This window comes from Hyla sarda, chromosome 10 (genome assembly GCF_029499605.1).
Source record: "Hyla sarda isolate aHylSar1 chromosome 10, aHylSar1.hap1, whole genome shotgun sequence".
In the NCBI taxonomy this organism is placed as follows: domain Eukaryota; kingdom Metazoa; phylum Chordata; class Amphibia; order Anura; family Hylidae; genus Hyla; species Hyla sarda.
Window position 1 is genome coordinate 22,744,781 of NC_079198.1, and position 23,312 is coordinate 22,768,092.

General features: G+C 45.2%; 2 protein-coding genes across 2 annotated transcripts in view; both read right to left on the minus strand.

The window, feature by feature from the left end:
* Nucleotides 1-23,312, minus strand: part of LOC130294325 (uncharacterized) — a 309,439-nt gene that overhangs the window by 193,757 nt on the left and 92,370 nt on the right. The window lies entirely within an intron of this gene.
* LOC130294327 (uncharacterized) lies at nt 1,402-21,548 on the minus strand. The gene is made up of 2 exons (XM_056543949.1): nt 19,505-21,548; nt 1,402-2,718 (listed from the first exon to the last, which is right to left on the minus strand). The coding sequence occupies exon 1, from the start codon at nt 20,499-20,501 to the stop codon at nt 19,590-19,592; it is 912 nt and encodes a 303-aa protein (XP_056399924.1). The 5' UTR covers nt 20,502-21,548; the 3' UTR covers nt 1,402-2,718; nt 19,505-19,589.

Here is a 23,312-nt window from a genome sequence, read left to right on the forward strand (position 1 = left end):
CACCAACGCCAAGGTTTCTCAAGTGGCCTACCTGTGCTGTATGGGCAATACCAGGGGCCAGTGGGCAACTACTGTGGCATTAGGTCCGACTCGCAGCCTGCTCCCAGTTCACTCCAGTGTGGCGAAGCACACATACAGTGGGAGGAGGGAGGACGATTATGTGCCCCACCCATGTAGGCTGATATGTTGCTGGCCTCACAGGTGCACCAAAATGCTGCCTATAATAGTGATTAAGGTGCATTAGATTTGGCGTTTATACACCTCCAAGTATAAGATTTGAACAAGAAAAAACGTGGTTTCACATGGTAGGAAATGCTCAACCCCAAATGCAGTTGTGCATTTCTGCTGGGGGAGCAGATCCTGCACTTGTGGTCCATTGCTTAGGGCAATCCCCAGCATTAAATGCATATAATGGGGGATGCCTGCAAAAGATTACAAGTGCCACAATGGCATCCTACACCCGATGAAAAATGTGAATGTGTAACATATATAATAGTACATAAATTTAGGTGCACTATTGTGGTAGATATAGACAATAACATATGACTAACCCTCAAAATTATATTAAAATTGAGACATTAGCCAGTATATACTTATATGAAGGACATACCTGAGCCCGCACACCAACGCCAAGGTTTCTCAAGTGACACGGGACCTAACACTAAACCTTCTTGTGCTGTATGGGCAATAACAGGGGCCAGTGGGCAATGACAGCAGCATTAGGTCTGACTCACAGCCTGCTCCCAGTTCACTACAGTGTGGCTAAGCACACGTACAGTGGGAGGAGGGAAGGCTCTGCTCCCCCAGCATAAATGCACAACTGCATTTGGGGTTGAGCATTTCCTGCCATTTGAAATCACGTTTTTTCTTGTTTTAACTTTCTGCCACCAGTTGATTTAAGCATTTTTTTCCCCACCGGAGTACCCCTTTAAAGGGGTCCTCTGGCCTTAAGACATCTTATCCCCTATGCAAAGGATAGGGGATAAGATCTGATCGCAGGGGTCCCGCCACTGGGGACCCCTGCAATCTCTCATGCAGCACCCCATCATCAGCCTCACGGAGCAAATATCGCTCTGTGTCTGATTACTCACGATCACGTCACGCCCTCTTAATGCAAGTCTATGAGAGCGGGCTTGATGGCCACTACGACCCCTCCCAAAGACTTGCATTGAGGGGGACAGGGCGTGATGTCACAAGGGGGCGGAGCCACGACATCGCGATACTCCAGCCCTGTGATCGTGAGTTATCAGACGCGGAGCAATCTTCGCTCCGTGAGGCTAATGATAGGAGTGCTGCATGAGAGATTGCGGGACGCCCGTGATCAGACAACTTATCCCCTATCCTTTGGGGTACTCCGCCACTAGACATTTTATCCCCTATCCAAAGAATAGGGATAACATGTCTGATCCTGTTGGTCCAGACGCTAGGGAACTCCCGCGTTCTCTGCCACGGCACCCTTAGCCATCCAATGCATGGAGCGAACTCCGCTCCATGCCGAATGACTGGCGATCACAGAAGCCTCAGGCCTCCATGACTGTAATGCCGCAGCATTAGCACAGAGATCGCGGGGGGTCCCAGCAGCTGGGCGCCCTGCAATCAGGCATGTTATCCCCTATCCTTTGGATATGATCATATCATACCCTTGCTGCTGAGGTAAGGATCTATGGTGATCCTGAAACGCATCCAGCCTCCCTATACTTAAGACTTTATCACTATCTAGTGAGGTCTGCTGCTGTTGAGCAATTGCCACTTACTCGGATTTAAATCTTATTTGACAGATAATACTCTGTCCATCTGCAAGCTCCTCGTGCTCAATTACTACACGAGGACGCCAAAGTTATCCTTATCTGCCTTCGAGCAGAGATTCATCACCGTGAACTTGACCTACACGGATCTTTAAGGAGACAGCACTACAGCACCGCCACATCGGAGTTGCTTTGTTATTCACTCCTAAAACCCAGTTACAGTTATTTGCTTGCCAGACATAAGTGCATAGCACCGCTGGAACACCTCTGCAGTTACATTGTTGCAAGACCTCTAAAAACATTGCTGAACAGTTACAGAAACATTTCTGCGGTTACATTATTGCATTTACTTTTAATAGACATTTTTGCCGGATTATAAGCATCTGCAGGTCATTTTGCCGGATTACTGGACATTTGAAAATGTTTTGCTCTAATTAGAGACTATTGCATTAATACTATATAGTGTTATAAGAATTGCAGTTTAATTCAGCAGCAGTCCTCAATATATTGGATTCTACAATTTTTATGCTTCGTTGTATTTTATAACTTGCTTTTACGTCATAATATAGCTTGAAGTAAGCCAGAAGGGCCCTGTGGCTTTTCTAGACAGCTATATATACACATATAACATCAATATATTTTTAATTTTTATGTGTATTGTGATTTTTTATAAATATTTTTTTCTATACATTTATCTGCAATTATTGAGACTCAGTATCCATTCAACTTCGAGCACTGTCACTTTCTATTTGTAAAGGTATAAACCACCAATCAGGACTAGTTCATAAAAGGTCTGTAATCAAGGAAGACCAAAGTCTAAAAGTCCTAAATATGACAAGAAAGTAGAACTCGGAATTAACTAGGAAGAATGAAGAAGTTGAAGAATCTCTCAAGATGCATCCTGCAGAAGATGGGGAAGGAACTTCTGTGGAAGAATCCATGAGGATGCCTTCAGGTAAGTGACTTCATAAAGCTGAAAAATAAAGAACATTTGTATAATAAAGGGGATGGGAACATATGGAGGGATATTACTCACCTCCTGTTGTTAATAAAACTCTACTGTATATTTTCCGTTATAATTACTAGGAGAATCGTCAATTTTATTTCTGACAGGAGGCTCATAATATAGTGCAAGTTTAATGCTATACAATACTAAGATGATAAATTATAAGATTGACATAGAAATATGAGACTCTGGTCTAAAATAAAATGACTTGAACTTGATTCTGAGGACCAATCAGCTGCTTTAAGAACATCAGAAAGCGAGCCACCTGATTGAATAGTTTTAGTGGACATAGCGCTTTTTACAGAGTGGGCACCAAATTGGTAAATTACAATACCAGCTAAAGACATGGATTGTCTAACCCATCTGGCAAAAGTAGGAGAGGATACTGGAAGGTGTGGTTTGCAGTAGGAAATGAGGAGTTTGGAAGAATTAGTAGATCTGAGAGCCATATTCTTGGATTCGTAGGATTTTAGACATCTGAAGACACATAATTTGGGATGTTGTAAAAAGGCCGGATAGAAAACCGAATGGATATTAGTCTTAGTTCTGCGGCTAATGGTAAAGTGAACTCCTTGAGGAGAAAAAGATCTATGAGAGATATTAAGAGCTCTGATGTCTGATACTCTTTTAATGGATATTAAACATAAGAGGGCAGTTCCTTTGTAAGTTAAAAGTTTTAAAGGAAGAGAATAATTATCCTCCCAGGAGGAAAAAAGGTTGAGAAGCAGGGAAACATCCTAAACAGAACGATGTTTAGGCAGAGGAGGTCTTCTGAATCAAATACCTCTAAGGAGTCTACAGACCAGAGGATGTATACCAATTGGGATTGAATCGATAAAATTATGTTAAGATAAATGAAATGGCTGACCTGTATCGATTAATGGTCCTGTAAGCTTTACTGGAGTCAAAAGCTTCTAATAAATAGTTTAGGATATGAGAGATAGAGGTAGGACTGGGATCCAGATGTTTCTGAGAGCACCAATGAACACAAAGTTGCCAGGTTGATCTGTAAGCTTTCCTGGTACCTGGAGCCCAGGCTTCGGAAAGGATCTCTCTAGTAGATTGAGAAACTTTGTTGTCAAGTGATGAAGACCTGAAATAAGACATGCCACTAGGGAAAGGCCTCCCTAAAGAACAAGAGGGTGAGGGTTCCCAGATGGATCTTGAAGGATGTGAGGATATACAGGGAGGAGGATTGGGAAATCTATTAACAGGTTCAGAATTTGAGGGAAGCAGACTTGGGATGGCCACCAAAGGGTTATCAGAACCAATGTCGCTCATAGATGGATAGTTTGTGAAATGACCCTCAGAATCATTGCAAAAGGATGCAAAATGCATCCACCCCCCAGGGCTTTCAGATGCCAACTGAAGAAGAGTGGAAGCTGGCGGTTTAAATGAGACACAAAAAGATCCCTATGAATTGGACACCATTAGGAATTGATTGAAAAAAAAGATTGACAAATCTAGCATCCAATCGCTGTGGTCTGACAGGAAGCGGGAGTTCCAGTCTGCTAACATTGGAGAGGCCAGGTAAGTATTCTGCTTTTAGGACAATATGTTTGTCGAAACAGAAATTCCAGATGTTGGAAGTGATGTCTGATAAAGTCTTTGAGGTTGTACCTCCCAATTTGTTGATGTATTGGACCATAGAAATGTTGCTCATACTGAGTAGTTAGTTGTGTGTTTATTGAAAAAAACAAAAATTCTACTTCCCTCGAGGGGGCCTATACAGATGTCTTGAGGTTGATTGAAAATCTTAAGCTGGTTAGAAGGGATGATATGGTATAATAAGACAGACTCCTTGGCTTCTTAAAAGTGACACGACTGGCTTCAGCAGTTTGGTGAAACACTATGGGGCTGAAGATAGACCGAAAGGGAGGCAAGTGAATAGCCATTTCCGGTTCTTCCATAGAAACTGGAGATAAGGTTGATGTGAATGTATGGTGGATAGGAACAGTGAGGTAGGCGTCTTTCAAGTCTACCTTCACAAGCCAGTCGTTTTGGACTAGAAGATCCCTTAGGAGGTGGATACCCTCCATCTTGAAATGATGATAAACTATGAAGTCGTTGAGATAGCGAAGATTGATCACAGGTGTGTGTCCACCGTCTTTTTTCTTCACTAAGAAAATGTTGCTGAGAAAACCTGGAGAGTGCTGAGGGACCTGAAAAATTGCATATTTCAAAGAAAGTTCTTTTATTTCCCGATCTATCAGTCTCTCGTCTAGAGAAGAAAAATGAATCTGAAGAGGGAAAGAGGTTTGTAGAGGGGGAGACATAAACTCTATCATGTAACCTGAGGCAGTGTTGAAGATCCAAGAGTCTGAGGTTATGGATGCCCAAGCTTGAGAAAATACATGAGTCTTCCACCTAGCAGAAGAGGGGAAGAAAGTAGAGGAATCCTGCCGATTATCCAGCCTTTCCTCTGGATGTCAGAACAGAGCTCACACACGGCTGTGAGCTCCGATAGCAACATTTCAGGATTGCTCCCTTTGTCAGGCTTATCGGAGCACACAGACGTGTGTGAGCTCTGTTCTGACATCCAGAGGAAAGGCTGGATAATTCTCAGGAGGACATGTGAGCTCTGGCAGGAGCAATGGACTTTCCGAGATAAGCTGAGTCCATGAAGTGTCAGTGAAATGATCGATCTGCACGTGGGTGATATTTATCTTTTTTTTGTACCGAATATGAAATGGAATTACTATTTATGATAAAATGAAGATAAAGCATTGAAAAAGAAAATTTTTTTTGCTGTTTAGTGTACTTTTTTTTTTTTATATATGGACGTTACTCTGGAGTTTTGATTGGGAGCCTCCAGCTGTACACCTGATACACCCATAGTGCTAAAACACCCTGTGTTAGTTTTTTTTAATGTGATTGGAGGGAAGTGTCATGGATGGAATGCTGTATGGTGCCAGTAAGCTTCAAACCGCTAGTTAAACAAGTGATTTGCTTTCATCCTGTGTGAAGCCACAAAACAAGCACCTGCAGTGTTGTACACAATGGACTGCACATTTTTTGATGGAGTAATTATCCTGTCAACCCTCCAAGGTATGGTTTTCAAGGAAGCTTGAATGGACAGCTGTCAACATACTATGGGACAACAAAGAGGGCCCATGCCAAAAAGAGTCAAAGGACAAGAGCTGATTAACTGTTCTGATTGGCTATGGAGAGGTCTTGGGATGGGCAGTTCATGGGTTATGTGTGTGTGTGGATGACTAATATATATAGGTTATTCATAAGATGACTAGAGAGAGCACTTCCTACTCCTTCCTTTCACCTTCCCTTCTTCTTTGTACCCCATCCCTTAATTAGCTAGGATCCCCCTTTGTATATATGTATACCTTGTAATAAACCCCTATAATGATCCAGTTGTCCTCAATCAATTAGTAGGGCACCCCAAAACAAAGCAGTTTCTACAGTGGTCGTAAAGTGCTCTGCAGGTGCACAACAGGGCTCAGGAGTGGAAGGGCACCATGTACGTTTGAGGCCTTAATTTGTGATTTGCACAGGGGAGGCTGAGATTTGCAACAATTCTGACATAAACGCAAAAAAAATAACACCACCCACATGTGACCCCATTTTGGAAACTACATCCCTCAAGGCGAATCATGGCTTTTCTGAGTCAATCAGGGCTCCAGTGACGCGGAAAATAAGGGTGATTGGTGTTGTCCAATTAGTGTAAAAAAATAAAAATGTTTAAACTAACATGCTGCCCGTGCCCCATACTTTTCATCTTCATAAGAGGTAAAAGGAGAAAAAGACTCCCAAAATTTGTAACACAATTTCTCATGAGTACGGAAATACCCCATATGTGGATGCACAGTGCTCTATGGGTGCACTACAGGGCTCAGAAGAGAATGAGCGACATTGGGATTTTGGAGAGAGAATTCGATTGGAATGGAAGTTGGGGGCCAAGTGCGTTCACAAAGTCCCTCATGGTGCCAGAACAGTGGCCCCACATGTGACCCCCATTTCGGAAACAACATCCCTTGCAGAATGTAATAAGGGGTACAGAGAGCATTTACATCCCACAGGTGTCGGACAGATTTTTCGAACAGTGGTCCGTAAAAATGAAAAAGTAAATTTTTCATTTTTTTTCTGGGACGTGATGTGACCAAACTTACATCTTATCCCCTATCCAAAGGAAAGGGGATAAGATGTTAGATCACGGGGGTCCGGACGCTAGGTACCCCCACAATCTCTGGACCAGCACCCCTGTCATTTGGGTCATGAAGCGAACTCTGTTCCGTGCCCGATAACTGGCGATGCAGGCCGCCATGCCCCCTCCATTCAAGTCTATGGGAGGAGGCATGACGGCTCTGTACTAGCCGTCAAGCCCCCTCCCATAGACATGAATGGAGGGGGCATGGCGTGACGGACGCCGCACTGGCCCAGAGATCCTTTGAAGGGGATAAGATGTGTGCGGGGGAGTACCCCTTTAAGTAATTTTGAAAGTTGGTATTTTATTTATATTTACACCATTCACCGTGAAGAAGCATTAACATTATATTTTTTATTACACATTTTAGTCCCCATCACCCCCTATCACTAAATTGCTATTACTGTTCAGTGCCACGCATTGGCATAGCACTGATTAGTAATATCTGTGATCCACTCGTACAACCTACCAGAAGGCAGACCATACAAGAGGATCGGAGAGTGGCAGGGAGCAGGTAAGGAGAGCAGGAATGAAAGTGAAAGTAAAGTGATCTTTACTGACTGTGGCAACCACTAGAAAGGCCAAACTGCAACTCCCAGCATGCCCAGACAGCCAAAGGCTGTTTGGGCATGCTGGGAGTTGTAGTTTTGCAACATCTGGAGGGTCACAGTTTGGAGACCAATGCCCAAACGGTAGCCCTCCAGATGTTGCCAAACTACAACACTCAGCATGCCTAGACTGCCCAGGCATGCTGGGAGTTGTAGTTCTGTAACATCTGTCCCTTCAGATTTTGCAATTTTCATGACATTTTTGAAAATTGCTGCTCTACTTTGAAGCCCTCAAATTTTTTCAAAAAGCAAAAATATGTCCATTTTATGATGCCAACATTGTGTTTGTGAAGAAAAATAAAATTTATTTGGAATATCCATTTTCCTTACAATTAGAGAGTTTCAAAGTTAGAAAAATGCAACATTTTCAAAATTTTCATGAAATTTTTTGATTTTTCACCAAAAAAGGATGCAAGTAACGCCGAAAATTTACCACCAAAATAAAGTAGAATATGTCAAGAAAAAACGATCTCAGAATCAGAATATTCAGTAAAAGTGTTTTCGAGTTATTAATTCGTAAACCGACAGTGATCAGAATTGCGAAAAAGGGCTCAGTCCTTAAGGTGAAAAAGGACTGCATCTCTAAGGGGTTAAAGGGAATGTGTCATCAGAAAATGACCTATTGTTTACATTAATTTATTGGTTTAACCCTTTAAGGACTAAGCCCATTTTGGCCTTAAGGACCAGAGCGTTTTTTTGCACATCTGACCATTAACCCCTTAAGGACTCAGGGTTTTTCAGTTTTTGCACTTTCGTTTTTTCCTCCTTACCTTTTAAAAATCATAACCCTTTCAATTTTCCACCTAAAAATCCATATTATGGCTTATTTTTGCGTCACCAATTCTACTTTGCAGTGACATTAGTAATTTTACCCAAAAATTCACGGCGAAACGGAAAAAAAAATAATTGTGCGACAAAATCAAAGAAAAAACGCCATTTTGTAAATTTTGGGGGCTTCCGTTTCTACGCAGTGCATATTTCGGTAAAAATTACACCTTATCATTATTCTGTAGGTCCATATGGTTAAAATGAAACCCTACTTATATAGGTTTGATTTTGTATTACTTCTGGAAAAAATCATAACTACATGCAGGAAAATTTATACATTTAAAAATGTCATCTTCTGACCCCTATAACTTTTTTTTTTTTTTCACGTACAGGGCGGTATGAGGGCTCATTTTTTGAACCGTGATATGAAGTTTTTATCGGTATGATTTTTGTTTTGATCAGACTTTTTATTCATTTTTTAATGGTATAAAAAGTGACCAAAAATACGCTTCCCGCTTCATATCACGGGAGCCGGCGCAGGACGTAAATATACGTCCTGCGTCGTTAAGGGGTTAAACATTAATAACTCTGGAATGCTTTTAGTTATCATTCTGATTCCGAGACTGTTTTTTCGTGACATTTTCTACTTTAACATAGTAGTACATTTTTGTGGTAACTTGCATTCTTTCTTGGTGAAAAATCCATAAATTTGATGAAAAATTTGAAAATTTTGCATTTTTCTAACTTTGAAACTTTCTGCTTGTAAGGAAAATGTATATTACGAATACATTTTTTTAATTCACATATACAATATGTCTACTTTATGTTTGCATAATAAAATTGACATGTTTTTACTTTTGGAAGACACCAGAGGGCTTCAAAGTTCAGCAGCAATTTTCCACAAAATTTTCAAACTGGATATTTTTCAGGGACCAGTTCAGTTTTGAAGAGGATTTGAAGGGTCTTCATATTAGAAATACCCCATAAATGACCCCATTATAAAACTACACCCCCCAAAGTATTCAAAATGACATTCAGTCAGTGTTTTAACCCTTTAGGTGTTTCACAGGAATAGCAACAAAGTGAAAGAGAAAATTCAAAATCTTCATTTTTTACACTCACATGTTCTTGTAGACCCAATTTTTGGTAAAAAAGGAGAAAATTTGTACTTGTATTTGTAGTCCAATTTCTCTCGAGTAAGCACATATGTCATATGTCTATGTAAATTGTTCGGCGGGCGCAGTAGAGGGCTCAGAAAGGAAGGAGCGACAAGGGGATTTTGGAGAGAACATTTTTCTGAAATGGTTTTTGGGGGGCATATTGCATTTAGGAAGCCCCTATGGTGCCAGAACAGCAAAAAAAAAAAAAAACACATGGCATACCATTTTGGAAACTAGACCCCTCGGGGAATGTAATATGGGATAAAGTGAGCCTTAATACCCCAAAGGTGTTTCATGACTTTTCCCAAAAATTTTACATTTTTAAAAAGGGGTAATAGCAGAAAATACCCCTCAAAATTTGAAGCCCAATTTCTCCCAATTCAGAAAACACCCCATATGGGGGTGAAAAGTGGACGATTGCATTGTGTGTCAGAAGTGACACCCAGGACGATATGTCTATTAGTACAGGTACTACTACTCCCATCATGGAACAGTCTCATCATGGAACCCAACAAATAAAAACTGCCAAAGGGGCCAAAAAATGCAATTTCCACTCAAATGCAAAAACGCCAGAAAAAACGTCAGACGCAGGAAATTGCAAAAAATGCAGGAAAAAATAGTGGACATCAGTAGATATATGAGACAGGATCTACCACTGTGGAATGTCATACTAAGATGGAGTGTGGTAATAGTTTCCGTCCGAATTTATTTGTGGCGAATCTCTATTAAAAACGTATTTCTGGTCTACAGAGAACCTCAATATGGGTGTAGAACACTTTGCCTTGCTGTAACACGCATAGGGTGTGTGCTGGGTTAGTGAAATAATATTGTTATTCAGTATGACATGCAGATTAGAGGCGTCACTATTAGAATCACTGTCGCAGTGCGGCACAATGATTGTACCTGGAGGTGGCATCAGTATGAGAAGACCATATAGTGGCTGAATGACAAAGTATGGAGGTGGCGGCAGCATGAGGAGACCATATACAGTGACCCCCCGACCTACGATGGCCCCGACATATGATCAAATCGACATACGATGGCCTCTCAGAGGCCATCGCATGTTGATGTCAGCATCGACATACAATGCTTATTTATGTCGGGGCCATCGCATTAAGTGCTATCCGGCAGCGCAAAATGCTTAAGGTGCTGCCGGATAGCAGCTTAATGTTCCCTGTGTGGTGCGGTAAGTATTACTTACCCTTCCACGATGCTCCCGGGTGCCCTCCAGGTCCAGCGCTGGTCTTCCGGTGTCTTCTTGGCCCTCTCCGATGATGTCAATACGCTGCTGCGCACGTCATCCAATAGGAATGGTGTACGCAGCGGCGTAATGACGTCGCTACGCAGGCCCAGTAAGGCCTTGCGGAAGACAGCAGAGGACCGGAGAAGTCAGCAGAGGACCGGAGAAGACAGCGGAGGCCCGGGGTCACCATTGGGAGCGGCGGGGACACCATTGCGAGCGGTGGGGACAGGTGAGTACAGCTTCCTATACTTTACCTTGCACGAATCCCTCAACATACGATGGATTCGACAAACGATGGCTCGTTTGGAACGAATTACCATCGTATGTTGAGGGACCACTGTAGTGGCTGACTGACCCAGCCTGGAGGTGGCAACAGCCTGATGAGACCATAGGGCCTCACAATTGAAAAGATTTAAAGATTTATATAATGTACAGTGACACAACCCGGATGTGGCGGAAGCATGAGAAGACCATACAGTGGCTGTATAACACAGCTTGGAGGTGGCGGAATCATGAGGAGACCATATAGTGGCTGAATAGCAACATTGTGTGTGGACAGCGCTCTCCCTCGTGTTTCCAGCACCAGCGCACAGGCTAGCCGGCAGCGTCCCCGGACCGGATCAACGGTATAACAAAGGAATGTCCAGCGCCAAGTGCAGTAAAATGACTGGTACTTTATTGTAGGATCAGCAGACACAAACTTGCATCAGGCAGGAGCCGATGCGTTTCGGACCGTTACAGGTCATTAGTCATGGCATAATACACAGGATAAAATCCAAACTTTAAATACTTTCTTAGGAACATCACATGTATCATGACATCAGACTTAATAAAGACATGTGGAAAACATGGAAATGGAACAATGGATGTGTATGCACTTGAATTCAGGCAGAAAAAAAAGCTCACACAAAAAATGAATGCAGTTATGCAGCAGCCCTACACAAAGTAATAAAAAAAATAATAATAATGTTTTATATATACACACACACATATATATATATATATATATATATATATATATATACACGCATAGATATATACATACATATATAAAAATAATAAAAATAAATATAAAAAACAAAACACACACATATATATATATATATATATACATACACACACACACATATTGTCACGATGCCGGCTGGCAGGTAGTGGATCCTCTGTGCCAGAGAGGGATTGGCGTGGACCGTGCTAGAGGATCGGTTCTAAGTCACTACTGGTTTTCACCAGAGCCCGCCGCAAAGCGGGATGGTCTTGCTGCGGCGGTAGTGACCAGGTCGTATCCCCTAGCAACGGCTCAACCTCTCTGGCTGCTGAAGATAGGCGCGGTACAAGGGAGTAGACAGAAGCAAGGTCGGACGTAGCAGAAGGTCGGGGCAGGCAGCAAGGATCGTAGTCAGGGGCAACGGCAGAAGGTCTGGAATCACAGGCAAGGAACACACAAGGAACGCTTTCACTGGCACTAGGGCAACAAGATCCGGCGAGGGAGTGAAGGGGAAGTGAGGTGATATAGGGAAGTGCACAGGTGTAAACACTAATTGGAACCACTGCACCAATCAGCGGTGCAGTGGCCCTTTAAATCGCAAAGACCCGGCGCGCGCGCGCCCTAGGGAGCGGGGCCGCGCGCGCCGGGACAGAACTGACGGGGAGCGAGTAAGGTACGGGAGCCGGGGTGCGCATCGCGAGCGGGCGCTACCCGCATCGCGAATCGCATCCCGGCCGGAGGTAGTAACGCAGCGCCCCGGGTCCGTGGAACCGACCGGGGCGCTGCAGTGAGGGAAGTGTAGCGAGCGCTCCGGGGAGGAGCGGGGACCCGGAGCGCTCGGCGTAACAGTACCCCCCCCCTTGGGTCTCCCCCTCTTCTTGGGGCCTGAGAACCTGAGGATCAGACTTTTGTCCAGGATATTGTCCTCAGGTTCCCAGGACCTCTCTTCTGGACCACAACCCTCCCAATCCACTAAAAAAAAAGTTCTTCCCCTGACCTTTTTAGAGGCCAAAATCTCTTTGACAGAGAAGATGTCCGAGGAGCCGGAAACAGGAGTGGGAGGAACAGATTTAGGAGAAAAACGGTTGAGGATGAGAGGTTTAAGAAGAGAGACGTGAAAGGCATTAGGGATACGAAGAGAAGGAGGAAGAAGAAGTTTGTAAGAGACAGGATTAATTTGACACAAAACTTTAAAAGGACCAAGATAGCGTGGTCCCAACTTATAGCTCGGGACACGGAAACGGACATATTTAGCGGAGAGCCATACCTTGTCTCCAGGGGAAAAAACGGGGGGAGCTCTTCTTTTCTTATCTGCGAATCTCTTCATGCGAGAAGAAGCCTGTAAGAGAGAATTTTGGGTCTCTTTCCATATGGTGGAAAGATCACGAGAAATTTCATCCACAGCGGGCAGACCAGAGGGCAAGGGGGTAGGGAGGGGGGGAAGAGGGTGACGGCCGTACACCACGAAAAACGGAGATTTGGAGGAAGATTCAGAGATTCTGAAATTATACGAGAATTCGGCCCAAGGTAGAAGATCTGCCCAGTCATCCTGGCGGGAGGAAACAAAATGTCGTAAATAGTCACCCAAGATCTGGTTAATTCTCTCTACTTGTCCATTGGATTGAGGATGGTATGCAGAAGAAAAATTTAATTTAATCTTGAGTTGTTTACAGAGAGCCCTCCAGAATTTAGACACAAATTGGACGCCTCTATCCGAGACGATCTGTGTAGGCAATCCGTGAAGACGAAAAATGTGTACAAAAAATTGTTTAGCCAACTGAGGCGCTGAAGGAAGACCAGGAAGAGGGATGAAATGTGCCATTTTGGAGAATCGATCAACGACCACCCAAATAACAGTGTTGCCATGGGATGGGGGTAAGTCAGTAATAAAATCCATACCAATCAGAGACCAAGGTTGTTCGGGGACAGGTAGAGGATGAAGAAAACCAGCGGGCTTCTGGCGAGGAGTCTTATCCCGGGCACAGATAGTGCAGGCTCGCACAAAGTCCACCACATCAGTCTCTAGAGTCGGCCACCAATAGAAGCGAGAGATGAGTTGCACAGATTTCTTGATGCCCGCATGACCTGCGAGATGGGAGGAGTGACCCCATTTGAGGATCCCAAGGCGTTGGCGTGGAGAAACAAAGGTCTTTCCTGGAGGAGTTTGCCTGATGGAGGCTGGAGAAGTGGAAATCAGGCAGTCAGGAGGAATGATGTGTTGAGGAGAGAGTTCAATTTCAGAGGCATCTGAGGAACGAGAGAGAGCATCGGCCCTAATGTTTTTATCAGCAGGCCGAAAGTGAATTTCAAAATTAAATCGGGCAAAGAACAGAGACCACCTGGCCTGACGAGGATTCAGGCGTTGGGCAGACTGGAGGTAGGAGAGGTTCTTGTGATCGGTGTAAATAATAACTGGAAATCTTGATCCCTCCAGCAGATGCCTCCATTCCTCAAGTGCTAATTTAATGGCTAGAAGCTCTCGATCCCCGATGGAGTAGTTCCTCTCCGCCGGAGAGAAGGTCCTGGAAAAAAAACCACAAGTAACAGCATGCCCGGAAGAGTTTTTTTGTAGAAGGACAGCTCCAGCTCCCACTGAGGAGGCATCAACCTCCAATAGGAAGGGTTTAGATGGGTCAGGTCTGGAGAGCACGGGAGCCGAAGAAAAGGCAGACTTGAGTCGTTTAAAGGCGTCTTCCGCTTGAGGAGGCCAAGACTTGGGATCGGCATTTTTTTTTGTTAAAGCCACAATAGGAGCCACAATGGTAGAAAAATGTGGAATAAATTGCCTGTAATAATTGGCGAACCCCAAAAAACGTTGGATGGCACGGAGTCCGGAGGGGCGTGGCCAATCTAAGACGGCAGAGAGTTTATCTGGGTCCATTTGTAGTCCCTGGCCAGAGACCAAGTATCCTAGAAAAGGAAGAGATTGGCATTCAAACAGACATTTCTCTATTTTGGCATAGAGTTGATTATCACGAAGTCTCTGAAGAACCATACGGACATGCTGGCGGTGTTCTTCAAGATTGGCAGAAAAAATCAGGATATCGTCCAGATATACAACAACACAGGAGTATAGTAGATCACGAAAAATTTCATTAACAAAGTCTTGGAAGACGGCAGGGGCGTTGCATAGACCAAAGGGCATGACCAGATACTCAAAGTGTCCATCTCTGGTGTTAAATGCCGTTTTCCATTCATCCCCCTCTCTGATGCGGATGAGATTATAAGCACCTCTTAAGTCCAGTTTGGTAAAAATATGGGCACCTTGGAGACGATCAAAGAGTTCAGAGATGAGGGGTAGGGGGTAGCGGTTCTTAACCGTGATTTTATTAAGACCGCGGTAGTCAATGCAAGGACGTAGAGAGCCATCTTTTTTGGACACAAAGAAAAATCCGGCTCCGGCAGGAGAGGAGGATTTACGGATAAAGCCCTTTTTTAAATTTTCTTGGACGTATTCAGACATGGCAAGAGTCTCTGGGACGGACAGAGGATAGATTCTGCCCCGGGGTGGAGTAGTGCCCGGGAGGAGGTCAATGGGACAATCATAAGGCCTGTGAGGAGGTAGAGTCTCAGCTTGTTTTTTGCAAAAAACGTCCGCAAAGTCCATATAGGCCTTAGGGAGACCGGTTACATGAGGAAGCACAGGGACACGGCAAGGTTTACTGGGAACCGGTTTTAAGCAGTCCTTGGAACAAGAGGGCCCCCAACTCTTGATCTCCCCAGTGGACCAATCCAGGATTGGGGAATGGAGTTGAAGCCAGGGAAGTCCAAGAAGGATTTCAGAAGTGCAATTGGGGAGGACCAACAGTTCAATCCTCTCGTGATGAGATCCGATGCACATTAGAAGGGGCTCCGTGCGGAAACGTATAGTACAGTCCAATCTTTCATTGTTTACACAATTGATGTAGAGGGGTCTGGCGAGACTGGTCACCGGGATGTTGAACCTGTTGACGAGAGAGGCTAAGATGAAATTTCCTGCAGATCCAGAGTCCAAGAAGGCCACAGCAGAGAAGGAGAAGGCAGAGGCAGACATCCGCACAGGCACAGTAAGACGTGGAGAAGCAGAGTAGACATCAAGGACTGTCTCACCTTTGTGCGGAGTCAGCGGACGTCTTTCCAGGCGGGGAGGACGGATAGGACAATCCTTCAGGAAGTGTTCGGTACTAGCACAGTACAGGCAGAGATTCTCCATGCGGCGTCGTGTCCTCTCTTGGGGTGTCAGGCGAGACCGGTCGACCTGCATAGCCTCCACGGCGGGAGGCACAGGAACAGATTGCAGGGGACCAGAGGAGAGAGGAGCCGGGGAGAAGAAACGCCTCGTGCGAACAGAGTCCATATCCTGGCGGAGCTCCTGACGCCGTTCGGAAAAACGCATGTCAATGCGAGTGGCAAGATGGATGAGTTCATGTAGGTTAGCAGGGATTTCTCGTGCGGCCAGAACATCTTTAATGTTGCTGGATAGGCCTTTTTTAAAGGTCGCGCAGAGTGCCTCATTATTCCAGGATAATTCTGAAGCAAGGGTACGGAACTGTACGGCATACTCGCCAACGGAAGAATTACCCTGGACCAGGTTCAACAGGGCAGTCTCAGCAGAAGAGGCTCGGGCAGGTTCCTCAAAGACACTTCGAATTTCCGAGAAGAAGGAGTGTACAGAGGCAGTGACGGGGTCATTGCGGTCCCAGAGCGGTGTGGCCCAAGCCAGGGCTTTTCCAGACAGCAGGCTGACTACGAAAGCCACCTTAGACCTTTCAGTGGGGAACTGGTCCGACATCATCTCCAAGTGTAATGAACATTGGGAAAGAAAGCCACGGCAAAACTTAGAGTCCCCATCAAATTTATCCGGCAAGGATAGTCGTATTCCAGAAGCGGCCACTCGCTGCGGAGGAGGTACAGGAGCTGGCGGAGGAGATGATTGCTGGAGCTGTGGTAGTAACTGTTGTAGCATAACAGTCAGTTGAGACAGCTGTTGGCCTTGTTGCGCAATCTGTTGTGACTGCTGGGCGACCACCGTGGTGAGGTCAGCGACAACTGGCAGAGGAACTTCAGCGGGATCCATGGCCGGATCTACTGTCACGATGCCGGCTGGCAGGTAGTGGATCCTCTGTGCCAGAGAGGGATTGGCGTGGACCGTGCTAGAGGATCGGTTCTAAGTCACTACTGGTTTTCACCAGAGCCCGCCGCAAAGCGGGATGGTCTTGCTGCGGCGGTAGTGACCAGGTCGTATCCCCTAGCAACGGCTCAACCTCTCTGGCTGCTGAAGATAGGCGCGGTACAAGGGAGTAGACAGAAGCAAGGTCGGACGTAGCAGAAGGTCGGGGCAGGCAGCAAGGATCGTAGTCAGGGGCAACGGCAGAAGGTCTGGAATCACAGGCAAGGAACACACAAGGAACGCTTTCACTGGCACTAGGGCAACAAGATCCGGCGAGGGAGTGAAGGGGAAGTGAGGTGATATAGGGAAGTGCACAGGTGTAAACACTAATTGGAACCACTGCACCAATCAGCGGTGCAGTGGCCCTTTAAATCGCAAAGACCCGGCGCGCGCGCGCCCTAGGGAGCGGGGCCGCGCGCGCCGGGACAGAACTGACGGGGAGCGAGTAAGGTACGGGAGCCGGGGTGCGCATCGCGAGCGGGCGCTACCCGCATCGCGAATCGCATCCCGGCCGGAGGTAGTAACGCAGCGCCCCGGGTCCGTGGAACCGACCGGGGCGCTGCAGTGAGGGAAGTGTAGCGAGCGCTCCGGGGAGGAGCGGGGACCCGGAGCGCTCGGCGTAACACATATATATATATATATGCAAATATACATACAAATACATACACATATAAAAATAATAATAAGAATAAATAAAAAAATATATATATATATAATATATATATATATATATAGCGTCCCGCTATGTGGATCGCATCCCCGTCGGTGACAACAGAGCAGCGCTCCCGGTCAGCGGGTCTGACCGGGGCGCTGCACGCAGAAGAACGCCGCGAGCGCTCCGGGGAGGAGCAGGGACCCGGAGCGCTCGGTGAAACAGTATGATTAGTAGAATTTTTTTGTGTCTTCTAAAAATAAACTGGGAGAAAGTTTGGAAACTAAAGAGGGACCTCGTCTAGAAACAACTTTAAAAATGTGACTTGTCGTGTAGGGCTGAATCCTTTTCCAAGATCGGTAGATGTTTCTGCAAAATGTGTTTGATGGCATAAAACTGTTAACTGTAACTCGTAATGAAAACTGGTAATTTGGACTTGTTGGCTACATGTTCAGAGGATGAAGACTTGCTGTTGCTATTAGTAATGAGTAAATCTCGTTTGAGTTTTTTTGCTCTATTATAAGCGGTCTTCAAAATCTGTTCACTGTAGCCCCTAGCACTCAGCCTGTCATGGAGTACCCTGGATTCTCCCACAAAAATAATATCACTAGAACAATTTCTCCTTAGACGAACCCACTCCCCATGAGGCATGTTATTAACTACATGTTTTGGGTGGCATGAATCAGCCTGTAAAATGCTGTTCCTGGCCGACGCCTTCCTATATGGTTCTACAGTGATCCTGCTAATATCGGTCACTGTATCTCCATATGAGATCCAAGAATGGAATGCTTGTATGGGAAAAATATGCCGTAAACTGGAGATTAAGATTATTGTCATTAATGTAAGAAACGAAATCCAGGAAACGGCTTTCAGTATTCCTCCATACCACAACCAGATCAATATATCTGCCAAAATATTTAGTGGATGAAAAAAATAAATTCCTTTTGCCAAAAAATCATATAGATGTCAGCGAAAGACGGCAAATATTTAGCCCCCACAGAAACTCCCCTGATCTGAAGGAAATAATCACCATTAAACATAAAATAATTATGAGACAACAGAAATTCTGTGGCCATGATGATAAATTCCTTCAGACCAGGGGAGTAGTTGCTATGGGCATCGAGATGTTAGGAAAGTGCAAATAGACCCTGCTGTTGTGGTATGGAGGGGTACAAAGCGGTGACATCACATGTAGCCCAAGATAGATTTTCAGACCATTCCATTTTATTAACTATTTCTAGAACATGTTTAGTGTCCCTGAGGAAAGACGGGGTGATTTTGGTCAATGGTTGTAAATGCAAGTCAACCCAGTCTCCCAGTCTCTCCCCAAGTGACCCTATACCCGCCACAATGGGTCGGAGAGGAGGTGGGAAAACCCCTTTATGTAACTTGGGGAGGGAGTGGAAGACTGGGGTGACTGGATTGTTATAAATATAGCTATTCCTTCAATTTAGTATCTAAAACTCCTATGGTAAATCCTTCATCTAAATTTTCTGAGGGCGGATTGACATGATTTGGTGGAATTAATTGTAAGTTTTCTATAGGTGGAGGTGTCATTAAGCATTTCAGAATTTTATTTTGAATAGAAACCTGCCTTCATAAGAACGACTGCCCCACCTGTATCGGCATTACGCACGATAAGGTCTGTGTTGTTTTTAATATCTTGTAGGGCAGTCTGTTCTGATGAACTGAGGTTGCCATGAGTAACCTGCTTCTTTAACCCCTGATGTAAATTGACCAGGTCTTTTTTCCACTAGTTCCTGAAACCTGTCAAGGGCAGGTGTTCTGGAAACCAGTGGATAAAACCCGGGATTGGGAATACGAAAAGGTATACGGTCAGTTTGCAAATCTCACACAAAATAAAATGTCTCTTTACTGTGAGGCATCTGGCCCAACGATTAACGTCCAGAATGGTAGAAAATAAATCAAAGTTGCCTGAAGGAACAAAATTAAGTCCACGGCTATGTAACTGTTGCTGTATGGGTGAAATAATGAAACTGGATAAGTTGATAACAGAGAGACTTACTTCGCCGGTATTAGGGATCTCAGATTATAACGTGTTTCTCCTATGTTTTCGTCCAGCTCTTCTGTTCCGTCCTTTAGGTATTGGGTTACACCAGAATTTCTCCTGCTGGTCTGTGCAGGTGTGGAGAAGGCTTGATTGATGTTGCTCCAGCTTTGGAGCCTAGCTGGATGTTTTCACCTTCAGAAAAACTCACTCTGCGTTTTTCTGATTCATGCTTGTGTGCACTGCGTTTATTTTTCTGGTGCGTTTTCTGTTCTGTTTTAAGAATCGAGCGAGGAGTTGCAGGTGTACGGTTTTGCAGTGTCCACGTGTATACAATATATTTCTGGTAGTGAGTTGAATCCCTTTTAAATGTACTTTTCTTAGTGTCCATTATTGCGTTTTTAGTGGCTGAATGACACTGTCTGGAGTTGGCGGCAGCAAGAGGAGACCATATAGTGGCTGAATGACACAGCCTGGAGCTGGCGGCAGCATGAGGAGACCATATAGCGGCTGAATGACACAGCCAGTAGTTGGTGGCAGCCTGAGGAGACCATATAGTGGCTAAATGACACAGCCTGGAAGTAGTGGAAGCATGAGTAGACCATATAGTGGCTGAATGACACAGCATGAAGTTGGCGGCAGCATGAGGAGACCATATAATGGCTGAATGAAACAGCCTGGAGTTGGCGGCAGCAAGAGGAGACCATATAGTGGCTAATTGACACAGCCTGGAGTTGGCGGCAGCAAGAGGAGACCATACAGTGGCTAAATGACACAGCCAGGAGGTGGCAGAAGCATGAGTAGACCATATGGTGGCTGAATGGCACCCTGGAGTTGGCGGCAGCAAAATGAGACCATATAGTGGCTGAATGACACAGCCTGGAGTCGGCAGAAGCATGAAGAGACCATATAGTGGCAGAATGAGACAGCCTGGAGGCGGCAGCAGCATGAGGAGAACATATGGTGGCAGTATGAGACAATATAAAAGATAGTGTAGCTCACTCAGTGGGAACATATACTTGAGGTGAACTGGTGTTACCTTCACCCAAAGGTCTAAAAAATGCAGAAGAAATATAGTTGATGAGACAACTAGATACCAGTCCTCAAGGTATATGTAAAGGTATCTGGATCACTTTCTATTCTTTACTATACCTTTACATATACCTTGAGGACTGGTATCTAGTTGTCTCATCAACTATATTTCTTCGGCAGTATGAGACAGCCTGGAGCTGGCATCAGCATGAGGTGAACATATGGTAGCAGAATGAGACAGCCTCGAGCTGGCAGCAGCATGAGGAGAACATATGGTAGCAGAATGAGACAGACTGGAGGTGGCATCAGAAGCATCAGGAGTCCTGAAAGTGACCCGGTGACACAGTGGGGCGGTGGGTGGCAATACCAGTGACAAAGGTTGGTGAAAAAAGGAGAACTTGGCATGAGATTTGAGCATCAGGTGGGTGGCAGGATCAGAGTAGTAGCTGAGGCAGGTAGGCAGAAGAAATGGTCTCTTTTGTAAAAGTGTTAGTGTGCACAAGTAAGTATTGAGGATATGCATTACGTAAAACATAACTTTTAATAATATTCTTAGGATAACATATATGTACCCAAAAACATTTTTGAAATGAAAGAAAAAGAAAGGTGTGCAAAAAACACCATGTGCTACCTGCACCACCAAGTATTGATGTGATGCAAAGACCTCTATAAGGTGGAAGGAAGCAACATATGGTCCATTGTAACCGGTAACCAGTCCATTGTAACCCTACTCTCACATTATTAATTCCCTTCTTGGCAAGTGTTACTTGCCCTAAAAAGAGCCGCCCCACACAGGAGCCTCTCCCTATTTCTACCTACAAACACTGCCATTTCCCAGAGTTTTTAGGTTGAAATAGGGAGAGGTTCCTGTGGGGAGCCAACCTTTTTAAGAAGAGTAACATATTCCTCGAAAAGGTGGAAGGATTTCCCTATTTCCACCTAAAACCCATGGAAATTGCAGTGTTTGAAGCAACACTTGCCAAGAAAGGAATTAATAATGCGAGAGTAGGGCCTTACAGGGGAAACTTTTACCTCCACCGGTTACAATGAACCATACATTGTTCTCTTCCACCTTTTAAAGATCTTTGCATCACATCAATACTTGGTGGTGTAGGTGGCACATGGAGTTTTTTTTTCAAACCTTTCCTTTTCTTAGATATAAAATAAATTGGGGTCCATACATTTTTTCCTAAGAAAAGTTAAGTTTTAGCTAATGCATAATCTACTCTGATGCATCAGGCATTGGTGGGTGAAATCCTGGCTGATCCATGCCTGATTCATCTTCGCAAAGGTTAGTCTCTCCACACTTTTCATGGACAGTCGAATTCTCCTAGGGGTGACTATGGCCCCCGCCGCACTAAACACCCGCTCTGATGGCACACTACTGGCTGGGCAGTCCAGCGGATCTTCAAGGTGTGTTGGCATGGGCATGTCAAGGTATGCCACCACCTACTGGTTCAGGTCCTGCTCCAGGTCCACCTTCTGCTGATGAATTGTTTCACTATGCGGGTAAAGAAAGCTACTCATCAGCGACTGTAGACTCGGGCTGCTTCTTATGGAGCTGCCATCCCACCCCTCCCCAGCAGCCATGACAGTGGAAAGTGAGCGCAGAGGGCCCACCGAGTCAGACCTGCGAGAGGATGGATGATGGCGCCGATAGGCATCGGCCAACTGACTACGTAGGATGTCTCTGTAGTAGGTCAGTTTGTCCTCCCTCTCAGTGGGTGTAAAAAAGACCCCCATTTTGTGCCGGTAGCGAGCGTCCAATAAGGTGGAGAGCCAGAAGTCATCCCACTGCCAAATGGTGACAATTCGGGGGTCACTACGCAAGCAATTGAGCATGCATCGTGCCATTTGTGCAAGTGACTCGGAGGGACTCCCTGCCTCCATCTCCACTGCATACTGCTACGGTGTGTCTGGGTCCTCTGTCTCGCAACACGTGTTGTAGGAAATGAAGCAGTGGAATGATGTTGTTCATCCGGTAATCCTGGCGGCTGACTAATAATGTGGCTTCCTCAAAGGGCCTGAGCAAATGGCAGGTGTCACTTATGAGCTGCCACTGTTTGCCATTAAAATTTGCGGTGTACGAGTGGCTGAAGTGCATGCAAAAATTCTTTCCCATTGTTAGGATGTCTTGCAGATGGGGGAACACTTCGGGAACTGCTTGACAACAAGATTGAAAACATGTGCCATGCAGGGCGCATGGCTCAGGCTTCCTTGTCGCATCGCAGACAAGATGTTCTTCCTGTTGTCAGCCACCATGGTTCCCATTTGCAGTTTTAGTGGCATAAGCTATGATTCGATTTCTTGATGAATGACTTTTAGCAGTTCCTCCCCTGTGTGACTCTATTCGGCAAATCAGTCCATGTGAAGAACAGCGTGACACCGCTGTGCCCTGCACACATGGTATGCTGGAGGGGCACTGAGACTTGTCCATGCAGTGGAGGCTGAGGACATGGTTGAGAATGAGGAGCCGGAGTCGCACACTGTCAAAGGACCAATGGCCTGAGAGCGTGGAGGAGGAAGCCGCGTGACCTGTTCAAGGCTGTGCAGGAACCACATTCACCCAGTGAGCCGTAAAGGACATGTATTGTTCCTGTCCATAGTTACAGCTCCACACTTTGGTGCTGCCGTGCACTCTGGTACAGACCGACCGGCTCAAGGACTGGCCCACCTTCTGTTCCACAAAATTGTGCAGGGCTGGTACTGCCTTTTTCACGAAAAAATTACGGCTTGAGACTCTCCACCTCGGCTCAGCACAAGCCATCAGGTCTCTGAAAGGTGCAGAGTCCAC

Bases quoted from the DNA above. Each gene is read 5' to 3' on its own strand.
- LOC130294327 (XM_056543949.1), bottom strand. From the start codon at position 20,501: ATGTTCCCACTGAGTGAGCTACACTATCTTTTATATTGTCTCATACTG.